Source organism: Varanus komodoensis, unplaced genomic scaffold (assembly GCF_004798865.1).
Source record: "Varanus komodoensis strain SLA01 unplaced genomic scaffold, ASM479886v1 scaffold13_3, whole genome shotgun sequence".
NCBI lineage: Eukaryota > Metazoa > Chordata > Lepidosauria > Squamata > Varanidae > Varanus > Varanus komodoensis.
In genome coordinates this window covers 18,077,068-18,096,629 of record NW_025335409.1, presented here as the reverse complement: position 1 = coordinate 18,096,629, position 19,562 = coordinate 18,077,068, and the positions used below count along the sequence as shown (strand labels likewise).

The 19,562-nt window shown below is 42.2% G+C and overlaps 1 protein-coding gene across 1 annotated transcript in view; it reads right to left on the bottom strand.

Annotated features, from left to right (window-relative positions):
- SEMA3E (semaphorin 3E) overlaps positions 1 to 6,535 on the bottom strand; it is a 105,486-nt gene extending 98,951 nt beyond the window's left edge. The window contains exon 1 of the mRNA XM_044423425.1: positions 6,425 to 6,535. Within this exon, the coding sequence (XP_044279360.1) occupies positions 6,425 to 6,520 (96 nt within the window). The 5' untranslated portion in view covers positions 6,521 to 6,535. The remainder of the gene's footprint in view (positions 1 to 6,424) is intronic.
- Between the last annotated feature and the right edge of the window lie 13,027 nt (positions 6,536 to 19,562).

The window sequence follows — 19,562 nt, the reverse complement described above, 5'->3', positions numbered from 1 at the left end:
CTTTCTTTTTTCCAGGTGGACATGATGACTGTCTAAACATCCTACTTCCTTTTTGCAATTTTCTGTGCTATGGATGCTTCACCTTTTCAATGAAATTGTAATTGGTGAAGCAGTAAGGTTTGTATGAGGAATGGGACCTTAAAAGATGAAGCAGCCTTACAAGAAGATTCACACCGTGCTGGCACAGTTGCTTGGGCCACTTGCCATAGCACCTGCCCCATGGTGGAAAGAGGTATGACTTCTCCTCTAGAGTTTGCATTGATGAAGTTTGGTGGGTTGGGGTGGACCTGAATATACATATGCTGGCTGACACACATTTCTTTTAAGGAAGGAACATGAATCATGAAAGACACATATAATCTGGCATTATAATTGGCCAGGAGCTAGAATGGAATAGCATTTTTCCAACATAAACCACTGAGAAGTCATCCAAATCTTTATAGTCCCTGTTGTTAACATCTTAGAGGAGAGGTAACATAGAAACAGAGCGAGTCAGAAGGGGCCTCCCGGGCCATCTATTCTGACCCCCGGCTCCAGCCACCTCCACTCACGACATGCCCACCATGTGCATGTCCAGCCTATCCTTGAACACCCTCACCGATGGGGCCTCAACGACCTCTCGTGGAAGCCCATTCCACACCCTCGGGGTCCTAACCGTCAGGAAGTGCTACCTGGCATCTAAATGGAACCTTGGCTCCCTGAGCTTTGCTCCATTGGAGCGCGTCCTGCCTTCCTCTGCAGGGGAGAAAAAGGTTTCTACCCATCTCTGTCCCCATCTCTACCCATCTCTATCCCCTCACATACCTGTATGTCACCGACATATCCCCTCTGAGTCTCCTCTTCTCCAGGCTGAAGAGACCCAGTTCCCTCAGTCTCGCCTCATACTCCATCCCCTGCAAACTGGCCACCAACCTTGTGGCCCTATGCTGCACTGACTGCAACCTGGCTATATCCCTCCTGTAATGAGGGGCCCAAAACTGAGCACAATACTCCAGTTGTGGGTGCACTAGAGTTGTATAGAGTGGTAGTAATACCTCTCTTGATCTAGAAGCCACGCTTCTGGCTATGCAACCAAGGGTGATGTTCGCCCTCTTAACCACCACTGGTTAAGCCACTGGTTTAGCCTGCAGTCAACCAGCACCCTCAGGTCCCTTTCACAAGTGCTGTTCTCCAGACACTTGTTCCCTAACCTGTACTTATGGCAACCATTCCTATGCCCCAAGTGCAAGACCTTGCACTTATCCACATTGAACGCCATCCTGTTGTCTGCTGCCCACTTCCATAGTCTGTCCAGATCCTTTTGGATCTGGAGTACCTGCTCCTCAGTTGTGGCCACTGCCCCAGTTTTAGTATCATCTGCATATTTAATCAGCAGACTGTTCAGCCCTTCTTCCATGTCATTGATGAAAAGATTGAACAGGATCGGCCCCAGGAGAGAGCCCTGGGGGACCCCGCTTGACACTGGCCACCATTGCAATGATTCCCCACTAATGGTACCCTCTGCTTTCGGTCAGTCAACCATGCCCTAATCCACCAGACAGTGCTTTGGTGTATCCCAGAACTAAAAGACCTTAAGCTTCATATATTACTGCTTGGAAATAGTAATGCCAAGAGTCTGTCACCTAGGTTGGGCAAAAGGAGTAAATAGTGAGATAACTGTAATCAAACTGATTACAAATAAAATGAATTATGCATTTCAGAAGTGTATTTCAAAAACTGTTGTATAACCTCAAGGAAACTCTAGGGTTGTTGGAAATAGATCTTTGGTAGATAGCTGCTCAAGCTGATGTGATGAGGTGGACAGAATTTCTTTTCCATCAGAAATGAGATAGCTCCATGAATCTGCTTCGGCTTCTAGGAGGAAAAGTGAGGCTAAAAATGCAACAGGAAGAAAAATGGAATCTGGATCTTACAATTCTTGAGGATTGCCCTAGGACATGGGTCCTCAACCTACGGCCCGGATCCAGCCTGCCATACCCATTTATCCAGTCCGCCATGCCCATTTGGACCCACTGCTGCCCACCTCGCCCCATGCGCAGGGAGGCAGAGGTTTGCTTGCTCGGAGAAAACGATCTCCAAGTGAGCAAGCCGCTGCCTCATGTGCCCGCCCCCACCTGCACCTCACCTCACCTTGCCTCACCAAGCGCCCCGGCCCCACTTCAGTGTGCGCACCTGCACGCACCATCCCCACACCCGGCCAGCACCACCATTCCAGCCCATGCCCAGCACCAGCAGGTTTCAACTGGCCCCCTGGTGAAAAAGTTTGAGGACCCCTGCCCTGGGACCTCTTTCTACATATTTAATAGTAGTAGTAGTAGAAGTAGTAGTAGTAATTGCTTTTAAATACACAACCAAGCAGTAATTTATGTGGCAGTGCACTTATGTGTTTAAAGGCACAATATTATGTAAGTTTAGAGGTGGAAAAGGTCTACAATCCCAGTATGCCCCAGCCACCTGGCTGAAGCATACAGAGATTTATCGGATTTTTTCTATCTAAACGTCCAGAGTCCTGTACCCTAAATAATGTATTGTAAATGTGTGTAGCTTGAAATAAGTGAACTGTGTGGAAGAGAAAAAATAGCCATTCTATGTAAGTCTGGAGAGAATGACAACCTCACATTCTTTACCAATTAAGCTGTTTCTAAGTTATCCAGGGTGTTTTATATCCACCCAGCTTATATTTTTCATATTTTCACCCTTTGAGATTTCTGATTTGTTCCTTGTTGCTGAAATTTCTAAGGTATCATTGAACTGGATAATGATTGAAGGTATATGTCTATAAGGAATATTTTCTTTTTGTTCTAAATTAGATCCATGCAGCAGGATGAAAGCTGAGTTTACTAAATAAAAATTCACTTCATTGTCCCCGTTGGAGGCACCTGAACAACACAGGAATCAAATCTATGACTTCCCTTTTTTCATGGAGCTCAAGACATAAGCAAGAGCTGAAGTCTCTGCCACTGTTACAGGAATTATAATTTTTCTCTGTTCTGACTGCTTAAGTTAGTGGAGAGGGAAGCTGGGGAAGATTATTTTATTCCCCTGGCCTAATATACTGCTATCTTTGGCATGACCACATCAGATTAGAGATAATTATTGCACTACATTCATAGAAGCATTTATGCTTAGCACTTCTGTCTTTAAGAAAGAGCTCTAAAATGAGTAATCTGCAAAGAAATAGGCTGAGTCTCCAAAGTCAAGATTAACCACTGAACAGTCTCTGAGCTGTTTTCCTATTTTGCCACCATGAATGTGACAGAAATGTGAGAAGACTGTCTCCTCCCTAGTGTTGCCCCCCCTTTAATTAATTAATTAATTAAACATTTTTAGTATGCTGTCCCAATACTAAAAGTCTCTGGATGGCTTACAAATGGCTTTATAATGGAATGGCAAGGATAATATGATAAACAGCCTACATGTCTAATAAAAAGTGGAAGTTTTTGCTTATTAAAGTGCACATTTGCTTACATGTCATGCAAAAAGGTACTTGGACTGAGGTTGTTGCAAACTGAAAAGTAGTTTACATTTAATCTATGAGTCAGTGAAAAGCACTACCCATCAATGGCACATATTTTAACTGATACACAACCCTAATGGGAATCTGAAGAGGTCTGAATAAGACATCATTATGTACATGCAGTCATTTTATCTCCCTGGATATAAAACATCTGCAGTGCATCTTCTTGTGGAACCTCACAGTGCCAAAGTATATTTAGCTTTGTCATGCTACTCTCCAAGGAAGCATTCTTCAGTATGGTGCTCTCCAGATGCGCTGGGTTGCAATTCTTATCTTCCCTTCACTGCAGGAGATGGGAATTGCAATGCAACACATCTGGCATGCGCCATGTTGGGGAAGGCTGCTCTGAGTGATTGCTGCCTATAAAGGATTGCAAGATGTTCCAGGGCTCAATGTGTTGCAAAATCTGTCCTATCTCTTATATGGCTTTTGTGTACAGTGGGTGATTCAGGATGGAAAGTAAAGTGTAAAAGAGAGGGCATGGACAATGCCTTTGGCCATATTATATTCTTGTTATTTGCAGGGCTGTTGATCGGAACCATCTTATATAAAATCAGACTTTACAAAATACATGAGACACAATGATGCAAAGGAAAGCTGAAAGCAGACTAATAAGAAGAAGACTGAATATGAGATGGCTCATTTGCATGAAGGAAGTCCTTGCCTGGAGTTTACAAGAGCTGAGCAGCACTGTCAAGGACAGTTCACTTTAGAGGCCTTCATTCACAGGGCTGCCATATGGAGCTGACTCTATGGTGCATAATAGCAACAGCAACAAATACATGAATCACCCAAAATGTACAGCATCATATACGCAAAAAGGAGCAACACAAGCCAAAAAAATGCTGCAAATGCTGCTGGGAGTCTCTTCTTTGTTAGCTTACAGCTAAACAATAGAGCAGGATATTTAATGGTTTGCCGGATAACTCATATCTCTCTCCAGTTTATGTATACCCTTCAGCTATTATGTGAGTTAAAGAAATAGTTTGAAGTCAATTTACATTTTAATTTTTTGAGGAGAGGGGAAAGATGCCAACTTCTAGAAGTTAGCTAAAGTGTTACATCCTTGGAGGGCTGTAGGCTCCTGGGAAGCTGACACAGGCTTAGCAGCTGTGCAAAAGACACCCTAACTCTCCAGTTCTACTTCATCCAGAGAAAACTAATTCTGTAGCACTACAGTTTTATTGGCTTACCCATCCCTCTGGATAGCTTTAGGTAGTGTTTGACAAATCCTTATCATTTATTTGACATTTTCTGCACTGAAGCCCCCAGGAGAAAGGATGAGCTGAGCTGTTCAATGGGCAGAAAGAAAGACAATAGCTATGCATTTTTTTTAAAGAACTCTTGAAATGGAACTGAATTCCCCCTAGAAAAAGGCAGCAGATATTTCATGTATTATCTCAGAAGGTAAACACCTGATATTAATGGTTGCAAACAAATTACTTTCTAAATGTCTTTGAATTCTCTTGTGAGCTGGGATCTTAAAGCTATCAGCAGGCATAATCAGACTGAAAACAATACCTTACATGAAACATTCTCTATTCTTGTGCCACAGTCCTCTCCAGGACCTTCAAATTTCACTTCCTATAGTGATTGATATTCTACAAAGATATATTTATATCTGCATCCCTTGAGTGTTTACAGCAGTTGTACTCGAAATTGTATGCAGTAAAGGGTTTTTAAGATCTATACGTTTTTTAGATGAAGGTGGAACTTTCTCCACTCATAAAACATGTGAAATTTCTCTACCCCACCACTGACCCCACCATGAATGTGTGATCCATCATTTGCCATTTTGCAGACTGTGCTAAGCCACTCTCCAACATGGTGGAATGATTCCATCCCAAAGCAAAACATATCACACCGATTCAATATTTCCATCTGTACATTATTTGGTGCAGGAGGATCTTGCTATCATCACATAATGGCCAGCTCTTGAGGATGGATCCTGGCCCAGGTCAAGCCCCAGCTCCAAAGAAAACTATTTCTATACGCAGTCATTCAAGCATGTCACCAGACCCACCATTCCTTGAAGGTAGGACAAACATACTGAAGAAACAACAGTAATCCATGAAAATCTCTACATGCTGAAAGTGAAACGTAGAGTAATAATAGAGGTACATGCCTCTCTGTCTGTCCATCTGTGTCAACTTGGTGCACATACTATGGAGACTCTAGCTGTGTTCACCCTGGGGTTCCTTCTTTGTTAAAATACAATAATTAATTTTAATTCATTTAAATATATCTATACAGTGCACTCCTGCAGTAACTTCCTCATTCTCTAAGGGCAGACTCTCCAAACCAATGCATAGCTTTACAAACTCTATGGGGATTGCTGTGGCTTGTGGGGCAGAGTGATATGCAATGAGACAGCCTCTCTTGGTGGAAGAGTGGACAGAGTTCTACTGCACAGTGGTGCATCAATACAGGGGCCATGTCTACGTGTGGTGGTTGGTGGAGCTTCACCTGGACAGGCTGGGCAAATTTTGTCCACTGTGGCACTTGTGTAAGTTTACTTGAAGGCTTCATTGTGTCAAACCAAGGGCTGTTTCAACCCGTGTGAAGCTGGCTCTATTTGCTAGTCAAAAAATGAAACAAGAAGCAGGTGTGTGTGTGTGTGTGTGTGTGTGTGTACATACACAGACAATTAATTTCTTTAATTCTATATGATGTTCAAGTTGAAGTAAAAGCTAGGAATGTAAGCTACAAGGAACACGACCTGCTCAAAGCCCTATTAAAATGGACATTTTGGAATGGACTTGCACAATTGGTGCTCCCAGTGGATTGTGTCCCATGTGTTCCATGTGCAAACATTTGGTAATACAGCCTTCTCCTTTCACTACAAAGGAAAAAGTTTTTCTGAAGGATTTCTTGTCATGACTCAGAGCGCATAAGTAGTTACTGTACCTCTCTGTAATTTTCACTGACTCTGTCTAAGCTGAGAGAATATACCAGGTTCTTTCCTCCCACAAAGAGTCGATCTTGATACTCATCCAGAAGCATTACATGAAGACCCAGATATCCAGACGGGCTATGAAAGACGGATGTTCTGTTCAAATCCCAGAGCTCTGAAATACAACCAGAGTACGTGTTAGAAATATGAAAGAGCTGCATGTTCATGATGCCATGTTCATACTCTCCTGGGAAGTAAGGTAAATGGTTCTGGGATATTAAGATCTTCCCAGGCTTTTAACATTGTGGAACACCTGGGGATCATTTTCAGAACTCTTCAAATTTCAAGAAAGGCTGGATGTAGATTGTTTCATTTTACTATTTCTGCTCAATATATCATAGGCACACAAACAAAGGGGAGTCTCTCTTCCCTTCCGAAAATGAAAAAGAACTATAAAGGAGGAACAAACAAATGAATTAAAAGTTTGTTCTCCATTCTCTACTTGCAAGAAGTATAAATGTGCTTTGATGAGGTATACATAAGTTGAGTGCCATTGAGAGCAGAAGCAAATTCTTCAAAACCAGGACTTACTGGAAATCTGAGGGCTAAAGCAGACATTAAATTTGTAACTATATCCGCTTTTCTTTCTCATCCTGGGTAGACAACAAGGCCCCAATCCAAATTGTGACAGTGAGTAGGTAGAGGGTCTTCCCCCCTCCCCCCCACCCATAGAACCAATCCTTTTTATCTTCCCAGCCTTTTTCGTCCTTTATTTTTTTTTTTTTAAAGGTTAGGGCACAATCAAGTGCCCAAACTCCAGAAGCTTATGTGCTTCCTACCCATGAAACCCATCACACCTTGCACTATTTTATCTAGACTGGCATTTTCAGTCCCTGAGATAAACTCCTGGGAGTGGTAAGGAAAGAGGGTTACCAAATAGGGATCAGCATAAGCCTCAGTCTCCTTCCCTCCCCTTCCCAAACATGCCGCTTTTCGTCCTCTGCACGGCCCACTTGTGACCTTGAGTTGGAGGGCAGCTATAATGTTTCTTTCTGTTCTGGCTGGGGAGGCGGGAAATGGCCTTTGGAACTCCACCTTGATATTGTAGGATTTTGGAGCTGGGATGCTAAATAACGCTTTGGCCTCCATGACACTGTCAGGAGGCCATAGAATTGAGCTTTTAGTGCATGTTTAGATCTCTCCACTGGTGCTGGTTTTTATCTTTGGTTTCATTCCATTTTTAATTCAATGGGTTTGTGGTTTTACATGTTGTTGCTTTGAATCAGTCAGAGAACGTTGGCTATTGGACAGCGTAGAAAGGCAATAGGTAAGTAAGTGAAAATATAAATGGAGCCACATTCCTGACATTGTGTGAATGCCTTTTGTCTGTGTGTACAGCACAAATGTCTGGAAGAAGGGGGCTTGCATGTGTAAGCCACAAACCTTGTCCTCCAGACATCTGCACTATACCCATGGATTCTGAGGAGGAAGCTGTTATCATGTGTATGATAATGACAGAGCAAAACTAACTTCTCCTTGAAACTAGCCAGCCCTACTGTCACTTTAGCAGGCTCATTTCACTGTATATCAACAATCACAATATTAGCATGATCAGCCCCTGGTACATTTTAATCTGCATACCTACTCTTTTGACCTTTCTAAAAGCCATACTGTGCGAAAGATAGCATGGTAAATATTGTACAGTGACAGTAATGCTGATTTTGATTGGAAATGCTCATTACTCTGCCTGTGTATGTATGTGGTTGGGTGGTGAGGGAGGCCACTCACAGCTTGCTTCTAAGGACAGGTCTGCCCATCTTGCTGAGTCACCCTGAAAAGAAGTCACCTGCTATCCTAAAAGACTATCAGTCTTGCCATGCTTCATCTCCCCTCAGTCCCCATGTATTCCTTTGGTCCTCCCATTGACTCTGGCATATATCCCTTTGCAGTAGAAATTCTCATTCTCTCAATCGGTACTTTGGCACCCGTCATGCAACCGATTTGCTAGGGTTGCTGGCTTCTGAGTGAAACTCTCTACCTCTTCCACCATCAAATCAACAAATGGAAGTGAATTGCATCAAGCAACAGCCCACTATGGGTAATCAACCATGTGCAAACAAGATTTATGTGTATTGAAACAGATATGATCAACACTGAGTTCCAAGGAGTTTAGTCTCAAAAATGTGTGTAAAGGACTGCAGCTTACATTTTAACAATTGAAAGGTTTATAAAATAGTCTTTGTATAATACCAGATTCTCTCAAATGGCTGTATTTAGCAATGAAAAGCACCTGTATTAGCTACAGGCAAGAAATTTGTTTCAGCCAGGTCACTGTTAATAAGAATTTATGAAATTCACAAAGTTCTCCATATTTGGGGCAAAAAGGAATTGAGAGTAAAAAAATGGAAAATGAAAGAGACCTAAACTGACAGATTTGTCAGTCAAGGCCTAGGATCTTCAGTGTGTTGTCCTTAAAAGTCGGGGTTTGAATTCCTGTGTATTCATGGTAATGCTAAACTATGGCTGCCATTTCTTTCTGCAGACAAACTCTTTAATAACTATATGGCAGGCAGGTACATCATGGGCCACTTCATGCTACAAGCATGTATACCTACTGAATTTTGCTGGTACAGATGAGTGCGAATTTTGTTTCAGTTGCGTTTTATTTTTGGACAAGAACTTCCCAAATATGGAAATTCATTCATAACTAAAAAGCAAGAACCTGAACATTTTCAATAGGGGAGGAAGCAAAATTGACAGTTTTACTTATCCTAGCCTGATATTTGATTCAGGGTCATAAAGATGTTTCTTACAGTCAGACAAGTGAAAGATTTTGTACAGTGCATCTTGTGCACTAAACATGCCCACTTCACACCCTCCTTAATGTCTTGTAAAATCTTCTTCAATCTCACTCAATTACATGGAGCATTCTTTAAGGAAGATGCTTTCCAGATGTGGGATCCTGATGACTGGCATTTTGAACCTGGCATTTTGAAATACGCTAGGAACTCCTTTCAAGAATTCTTTATGGGGTAACTACCCAGTTTTCCATATGTTTCAAGCAACAATATACTATACTGCAAAATGCAATAAAGTACCAAGTTCATGTAATATGAGCATACAATCTGAATGGCACCTTGAGTTTTCAACTATCAATTTAATAAAACACTGTCAAATGAGTTTCCAAATGGATTTCTTAAACCTGGAAATACATGTCAGGATGTTGGCAGGCTACCAAGGAATTTAATTTGTCTTGATCTCTTGGTACCTGGTAGAGAAGTGAATTCAAAAACATCCTAGCTCTTTTTTTTATGAGAAAAGCCAGAAAAGTGGCAAAGTGGCAGGATTTTGTGTGTGTGAGTGCATGTGCGTGCATGTGCAGACGGCAACATACCTCCTCAAGTAAAAGATTATTGCAATGAAATTCTATCATATCAGTTTGGATAAAAAGCAAAAACGTTTAAATTCCATTGGTTAACTTTTTTTGCATTGCATAAAGTCATTGTGTGAGTCTTGAGATTTGCCTGAACTCATCCCATAATTTTAAAGCTAGATGGAAAAAAGTATTTATCTACAGTAAAACACAATAGGTAATTTCAGAAAAAATACTTATACAAAAAGGAGCAGAATGCCCAGTAGTTCTGTACATGAATGCATTCTTAAAGACACTTTTGTCTTTCTGAACAGTGGTATTGCTTGTTTGGGATATATATCTGTGGAAGCAGACATATTTTTTTGTCAGACAATATTTACCATCTATGAATGGTTATCGGACAGATAATGTACCACTTATTTGACTATACCTTATTTTCCATTTAAAAGACCTGACCTTATTGTGTATCATTTCCCAGTCAAAAGCACTGGCATACAGCTAGTATGAGTCACTGTTGCACAAATATCTTCATTGCACAACTTTGTGTGAATGAAGTGACAACCTTTCTCCAGTCCATTCCTAATAGATAGTCAGATGAGAGGATTCATTCTAATTTTCTCTATTCCCCCGCCGATGAATAGGAGGCCATGCTCTGACCAAAAAATCAAAGATCTCACATGATGTCTGCTTTCATCCAAATATACATGGCCTGCAAGATGGTGTTTAGGAAACTTTAGCCAGAAGGGGCAAAGCTGTTTCCTTAGGGAATTTCAAGTGCAGACTCCATGAATATCATCTTAGAAACCTGCTAAATCTCTGTTTCCTGAATTAAAATGACAGGGTTAAACTGCAACCCTTTTATACAGCCACGTGCATGCAGGTCTTGCGTTTGATTTGTATAAGCAGCAGATATTCCACGTGAGTGTCTCCCTAGTCACTTGTCTCAGAGAAGTGGCTCCTCAACTTGGGATTGTGTGGTCTAATTCTCCGAGTTATCCAGGGTCAGCACAATTAAGCTGATGGAGGCAGCTGTCTCAGGTGGCAAAGGCTGGGCAGTGGGGCAATGGCGGTAGCCCCTGCAACTGTTTTTATAGGCCATCCCAGCCCTTCCCTTCTGTTCGAGGCAGAAGCTGCTGGCCCTGGAAGAGGAAGCAACCCCATCATTGTTCTGATTGCAGGTTGCTTCTTTGCAAACATTATTAAAGAGGCAGGTTCTGGACTATGGCACAAAGCTAGCATTTTAACTGGGCTGCAGAAAATAAATAGTTGAATCAGTGCTGCCTCATGTTTGCTTTGACTGTTCTTAATGAGATGTTCATACTATAAGTCAAATGGCAGATAATGTGAGCCATTGTGGGTACCATCAGAAACTTAAACATGTGCTCAAGCTAACTTGTCCAAGGGAGTGAATAATTGTTCAGAGGTGTGCCTTTTTTTAAAGCATTCCATGCCATAAATCAGAGATACAGAAGTGCACTGTAATTCCTAAAGACAAGACAACATCTGAAATTAAATAGGGTGATGATTGCACTTGTGGTAGGTTAAGTGCTCCACAAAGCACAGACATTTATCTACATACTAGTTTGCTTTATACAGGCGCACACTGGAGCCATCCTGAAGACAAGCACGATATAGTGGTTTATATTTCCCCTTCTAAGTTGGATCTGGTTGCCATTACTCCACAGAATCCAAAAGGCTATAAAAACATGAGACACATCTACACTGTAAAATTGGTAACAGCCTGTCTAGATCTTTAAGGGGCTCTGTATGACTGAAATTATTCTCCTAATTTTTCCTCTGTCATCTCCTATAAGTACTTGGTTTATGCTCCGTTGTGAACACATATCAAATTCAGCTGGTGTCATTGAAACTGATCTGTTTTTAGATCTTAACAATGGAAATATGAAACATAACAAACCTGCCAAGATCTATGGCAGGGATTCCTGCTATAATCCTACTGAAACCAGAGTTCATGATCACAAAGAATTATGGCATTTGCTTCCCCTCCCAGATTTCCACCGGGAGAGTGAAGTTTCCATGAAAAGTGGGGCAGTGGGGAGAACCCACATATAATCATAATGAAGGTGGTATGGCTTCAGATTTTATAATTTAACCTAATAAACACGCCCCTCTCCAAGCAAATAAACAAGCACCTATTCAAAGCAACTAATTCAGTAACGAACTGTAAATTATACTCTAATCAAACCCATAATCTAATAAACAAGTTTGTGCATATCCATTTTCAGTCTTCCTTCAGTTTTGGAAGAGAGCTCCAATAAAATGTTAATCAAATCTGCAAATGTGGAAAGGCCATTAAAAAAGAAGAGGAAAGGACACAAGGTTTCCACTTCTTCTGTCCCTGCCACTCTCACAGCCAGCACCTTTTCTATATTTTGGAAAACCAGATATGATCAGATACACAGCTCATAATCTTCACAGACTCGCATGGCTGAATATCTTCAGACTAAATCGTAGAAAATTCTATTGGCCTGCATAGCTGATGTCAGCTGTGTAGCTGGATTAGACCTGGAAGGTGTTGAGCCTATTCTGGGTATGGCATTCAGCACCACAGATAGCTCCAATAAAGCTCAGAAGAGATGTGGCAATGGAGAAGGAAATCCACTGCCATAGGAGTCAGCAGCATCCACTGGTTATTCACCTTTGACAGACAGGCCAGTAACTAAACAAAAGAAGTTCAACTGTCTTTAGGAGCATCAGATGTCATCAGCACTATTATGGGCTTGGTTCAGATGTAAAACATATCAGTGGATGACTCACATCTGACTTCATGAACTCACTCCAATGAGTTGCATTTTCTTCAGCATGATACCAGAGGTATGAACATTGTCTCTGCCATATAACGATGATGTCCTATTCTCTAAGATCAACTCATTGCTTGATGATGCAGTGATCCAGTAATGAACATGGATGTGTGACAGCCAGTTGTTTTCTGTTTCCTGGCCTTGACCAGTATCACAGTCTGAGATCTGTCTTCTCCTTACTGAGTTTGGGAATATTTCATGTTCAGTGTGGAAGGTTTGCTTTTTATTTAAAGGATGTGAGGCACCTTTAACAAAATCTGCTATAATAAGAACTTAACTACAATGTGATTTCACTGGGTTCATGGCCAACCCAGTCAATCTTTTAAAATTTCATGGAGATTTTACCCAGAAGTGCTAACTGGATAGTAAGCATGATAAAAGTGTTATCCTTGGATAACAGTGATGATGTGAGCAATGTGGCAGAAAACTAAATGTTACTTAAAACAGATGTCATTACTACAATTGTTTGAGTGTGACAGGAGTGTGTGGCCCATTAAACCTGAAAACTTGAACTCACTGTGCATGAAAGGCAAGCCAGATCTACTTAAAGAAAAAAAAGTTTATTGTTGTAGACCTCCTTTTTTAAAATGCGATTTGATTTCTCTGAAGTGTTAAACTAAAAGTGTAACCCTATGAACATTTAGATGGAAAAGTCCTATAGCATTTTCCAGACAGCTGGAATTCCTGCCTGAGGAATTCTAGGACTTGTATGAGTTTTTCCTTTCAAGCATAGGATTATGTCCTGTTTTCTTAATAATCTTAAGGGTAATGGCTACTCACTACACCAACAGACTGCCTGCCCTGTTGGATTGTTTTAAATGAAATCAGTGAAAGATATTGAAGTTAGAGTTCAGTTGGCTGACAAAGAGAAGCTTTGGTGGTCTTTAGCCAAATACTATTTGTAGAGACCAGAGGAGAATAACAGCTATTTTTCTCTCATTGAATGAAGCAGTTCTGCATGCATTTTTCAGATGCAGCCAGTTTTTCACATATATTTCCTGAACAGAACACATTTTGGGGTGTAAATTGGATCACAGGGTCATCAGTGTATTGATATCTGACAGCCAATTGCATTTGCGTTCATGCTTAATGCTACAAGGTGAAAACTGAGTGAGCTCATAAAGATTTATCAAACCAAACAAATAACTTTTGCATCTTTTTCCAATAATCTCTTCTCACAACTCAGCTGTCCCTGAGGAGTGTGGAACTACACATTGCTGTTCTTAACTAGTATGGTTAAGAATATATTTATAATCTACACTAAGTTGAATGTAATTTTAATAGCTTAAAACACCGATTATGTATCTCATTATGCTCCAGAAAGTACATGTGGTTCAAATAAAGTGTGCACTTTTCTGATCAACCACGGACGGGTCCTTGGGGATGCAGGTTTATTAAGGTACACCAGTCAGCACGTGCTTATAACCAGTAGAGACAGAACGGAATTCTTCCAACGGTGTTTTGACAGAAAAAGAATCTGCTTCTTTCATTTAGGATGAAGATGCCAAGTAAGATGGAAGAGGAGGGAGGGTTGGTGTACAGAATGATGGTTAAATTGAATTTCCTTTGTAAAAAATGGATAGAAGCAATCTCCCTCAGAGTTACAATGGGCATTCAATTCAGGCTAGTGTGGCATGTGACTGGCAGCTGATAGAAAGCTATCATACCCCCCAAAATCCTAGGAAGCAACAACACAAATCAGCATTATACTGACAGGGAAATGAGGATCAAGTGAATAGTGCAAGGAAAAAACAAGGCATCCTACTTCACTTGCAACTTGGCATCACATAACACATGGATTTCACAGTGGGTTTTTTCTTTTCTAAGCATGCTTGTCCTGCAGTATTAATGCTCATGAAACATGCAGTTAAATTAAGAGGGATATGGAACAGGCTTTGCAGTATTGACAATAACATACTGGCATTCAGAGTCAGCAATCAGAAACTGTGTGTAATTCATTAACCAAAAAAGTTCTTATGGCCAATAGGTCCTATTCTTCTCTGTGATGCTGAATTTCTGGCTGACAGGTGTGAAAGAAACAGGGAAAGGGCAGGATCTTCATTTGGCTTAACAACTGGCCAAGGATCACTCATTCTAATAAGTAGAGAGCCAGTGTGGAGTAGTGGTTAAAAGCATGGGACTGGAACTCAGAGGATCTGGGTTCTAGTCCCCACTCAGCCATGGAGCCAACTGGGTGACTTTGGGCCAGTCACAGGCTCTCAGCCCAACCTACCTCACAGGGTTGTTGTTGTGGGGATAAGATGGAGGAGGACAGATGATGTAAGCTGCCTTGAGCCCTTTGTAGGAAAAAGGCAGGATATAAATAGCAATATAAATAAATAAATAAAAATAAAATAAATAAGTAGGGATTTGCAAGGAAGAAGGGCACAAGTTTCCTATCTCAACCATCCTGTAATTTGTGCTTCTTGATATGAATTATTGCATGGCTATGTAATGCTCCAATCAAGCCTTCTTTGCACGTTCAGACCTTTGGCAAGTGTCAGAAGAATTTCACATGAGCCTAAACATGCAGTCACCTCCCACTGGCAAAATCTTGTGAAACCAGTTGGCCTTCTTCATGTGCGTTTCCACCAGCCAGATAAAGGCAGTGCACTTTCTGCAATTCATGTATTGCTTATTCTTTCTGCCAAACTTGATTGAGCACAAATTCCTTAGGAGCCTTCATTTACTGTTTTGTGCTTTCATAGGAACTTGGAATCCATGGACAGCAGCTTTGTACACAGGGAAACTTGCGGGGCTTCACTGGGTGGAAAAAGACACAAACAGAGTGCCAAACATGATACCTGCTCATTGGCAATAAAAGTGCAGGGGAGCATGGGGCTGAGTCTAGCATGGGGAGCAAAGCAAAACCCTCCTGATTTGTTTTGTTCATCCTTTCTGTCTCTGGGACAAGTGCTTTTGCTAAATGGTATGTGCTTGTGTAGGTGGGAGTTTGGAGAAGGAGAGGGTAAGAAACAGAGAGTGCTGCGTGGCAGGAGAAAACTGGCAGAGATGACAATCATATATAGATCATCCATAGGAAGCCTAGGCTAAGGGGCATTCTGAAAGGGGCAATTAACCAGAAGATACTGTGTCTTCATCAATTCCAACTGGCCATAGTTCAGTCACTGTTAAGCACTTCCATAGGAATTTAGGACTATTGCATCCCCAGTGGACAGCTGGAAAGAAGGCTGCATTTCAAGAAAGGACACCCACGCAGATAAGCAGATGAAGCTCTCATCCTGCTCTCCCAACATTGTTGCTTCTTCAGGTTTCAAAGTGTATTATTGGCTATCCTTATCTCATTTGTTCTGATAACAGCCTACTCTGGAACACATTGTGGAGTGATCTGACTGGGTTAGGACTTCCCAGTGAGCCTGCAGTTAAGCTCCATATTAGCTACTCTGCATTATCTCCGTGTTGTAATTAGATCCTTTCTACCAATACAAACAAATGCCCAAAGGGCTCTGTCTGTATGCTGCTATTCTACAGGAGCTCTGAAATAGCAGGAATAAGATTGTCCCTCTCTTTATAAAGCCTTACAGGAGTGGTGGAGCCACATTTTCAGGTTAAGGGCTGGTTCCAGTGTGAGATGACTGTCAGGATCTGCATGCCCAAAGGGGGAGGAGCCAAAGCCAAAACCAGTCTGACCTTTATCCTTTGACTGGCATCTTAAACATTTCCTTCTTCATTTCTCCTATCATCTTTCCATTCCTTTTGCTTGGCTCCTATAAATGCCCCTTCTCCATCTCTTCTGCTGACAGCAAGCCAGGTACCTTTTCCACTTTTGAAGCATCTGTTCGCTACCACCAAAAACAGTAGCTCCAGTGGTTGGAACAAGTGGACAGAGAGACCTTGGATGGAAGCTGGCAATCTTTGCTCAAAGACACTCTTACTTCCATAGTTGGAAGGCAGGAGTTGTAGGGCCATCTGAGAGTAGTTGCCAGAGCATATCCCCAGTCAGAGGCCAGTCATTGGAGGGTATGATTAGCAACAGTTTCAGGGCAGTGGTGGACATGGCAGTGGCAGGGATGGCTGCAGAGTTGGAAAACCAAGAAAGGAAGGGGCAGCATCACCAGGGGATGAGGGAGCAATAGCAATGGCAGTGACAACAGCCCCTTGGAAAGAGGATTCAGCAAGGGAGTCACAGGTACTTGTGGGAGGTTGCAGAAAAAGGTCTTGGAGGGGCTGCATCAGACCTCCATTGTTCTGGGAAGGGTGGCCTCCACCCCATGGTTAGCAAAATCAAAATATGCAAAACTGCATAGGAAGTGAAATGGTTTATAATGTATTTCTTTTAGCACTGGGTATATGTGCAGCCTTGACTTCAGTTGCTTTTGGCAGCAGAATACTGCTTCAAACATGTTCAGAAATGAAGCCTTTCTGTCAATGCAGCAGCACCACTAGCAGTAAAGTGACCAGAACCCCATTTTGCAAATGCAGAATGAAAGCAATTGAATCAGTTAGTGGTGAGAAGCAAAATCTGAACCAAAGACTGCCTGATTCATGTTAATTATACTATGTCCTTGTCATGCCTCTGAGGCTACAGGACTCATCCACTGTGCAGGAGAGAGATTTCTCAGGAGCAGAATTCTGATAGAGAGTTCGGAAGGCTGCAGGTAAGCCTTGGGTGGGACTTGGAAGGTTCTGGATTGTGTATGCACTTGACTGCTAAGATGCATCTCTGAGCTCTGTGTTTGATCACTCCTGCCCATTCCCTTGCTTGGCCGGGACCTTTGCACCAGACCATCTGCTGTGCATTATGATCTTACTTTCTGGATTGCCCTATTACACAGGGTTCACTGCAATCAGAGCAGGACAATCACCTGTATTTATCAAAGATACAGGAAATTCAGCCATATTCATGAATCATTGAACTGAAGCTTACCATACTTGTTTTGTTTCTTTATTACCTCTCTTGTAGCAAAGAGATCACAAACTGGGAAGGGACAAAGAAGCTTTTCCTGAAGAAAGGGATATTTTTGGCTTGAGGAAGTGATAGATAATTTCAAACCTCAAGTCACATTGGGCTCACACAGAAGGAACCTGTCTCTAATCAAAGCCAGCATAGCTGAATAGTAGGGACTCTCATTTGAAGCTCCTTCATCTGAATAATTGTCCTGTCCCAAACATGGAACTAAAATGTGATATTTTAAGTGTCGCCAAAGGCAGTGGGATCTGACATTTGGATCTCACCAGTCTTCTGTGCAATGCAGTTGATTTCTGTCTCAACTTTGATAATAGAATTGTTAAGCATGACTCATTTTTGGAACCAGTTGCATACCTGGAAGGTCTCATTGGTAACAGCATATTATAGTTTTACTTAAGTATGGACTAGAGGAAACAAACTTTAAAATTATGGCTCTGAAGGAATGTCTGCAGCTTCCCACTATAAGTACACCCATGAAAAAAACAGAATTCAGTTATATATCAGATATGGCTGTAAGAGATGAAAAACAGTCCAAGCCAGCCTTTCCTAACCTGATTGCTCTCTAGATGCATTGGACTACAAATCCCATCATAGTCACACTGCCTGGGAATGATGGGAGTCGCAGACCAGTGCATCTGGAGGGGTCAAATTGGGGTAGGCTGCATTAGGACAAGAGAGACAGGCTTGGTGTGTTTGTGAGGATAAAATGCAATTGCTCGTCTTGATTGCCCTGATATAAATACAGTTCTGATGCAATAAAATATGATCTTAACTGAATGGATCAGCTGCTCTATCAAGTTACTGGTAGGAGGGGACCACAGACAGCTATAGCGCATCACCAACATGTTTTACAGCAACTCTGTTACTTAATTCTTGAAGCTTTGCAGGTGTGGGAAGAAGGGCTTCCCCAACTTTTAAGCTTTTATTTATTTATTATTTATTTATTAAAACATTTTTATGCCGCCCCATTCGCCGAAGCCTCGGGGCGGCTTACAACATAGATAAAACAAGTTAAAATCCATATAAAATAATCTTAATTAAAACTCACATTATAAAATAAGCCGCCCTGGCCAGATAAAATTCAATTGTATTTAGCATTTAAAATGTTGCTTAAATAAAAAGGTCTTAGCCTGGCGCCGAAAAACAAATAACGACGGCGCCAGGCGGACCTCTCTGGGGAGCGCATTCCATAACTTAGGCGCCACCGCTGAGAAAGCCCTTCTCCGAGTAACCACCCTCCTAATTTCTCTCACGGAGGGCTCCCGGAGAAGGGCCTCTCCCGCCGATCTCAGGGGGCGACTGGGCAAATATGGATGTAAGCGCTCCTTCAGGTAACCAGGACCCAAGCCGTTTAGGGCTTTATAGGTCATTACCAACACCTTAAATTGGGCCCGGACTTCAATGGGGAGCCAGTGAAGCTGACTGAGAACTGGCGTCATGTGAACATAACGTCCAGTCCCCGTCAGCAGCCTGGCAGCTCTATTCTGAACCAATTGAAGTATCCGGACCGTCTTCAAGGGTAGCCCCACGTAGAGCGCGTTACAGAAGTCAAGACGGGAAGTCACCAGCGCATGAGTCACTGTTGCAAGGCAGTCGTACTCCAGGTAGGGGCGCAGCTGATGAATCAGCCGAAGCTGGAGGAAAGCGCTCCTCGCCGCTGTTGTCACCTGAGCTTCAAGTGAAAGCTCCGGGTCGAGGAGCACTCCCAAGCTGCGGACCTTGTCCCTAGGAGGGAGTGCAACCCCATTCAGGACAAGGTTCAGGTCACCTTCTCTGAAGCCCGAACCGCCAACCAACAGGACCTCCGTCTTGTCTGGATTGAGCTTCAGTTTATTGGCCCTCATCCAGCCCATTACCTCGGCCAGGCACCGGTTCAGTACAGCCACTGCCTCACCTGGATTGGTGGAAAACGAGAGGTAGAGCTGGGTATCATCAGCATACTGATGGGTCCGCAGCCCACACCTCCTGATGACCTCTCCCAGCGGTTTCATGTAGATATTGAACAGTAAAGGGGACAAAATGGAACC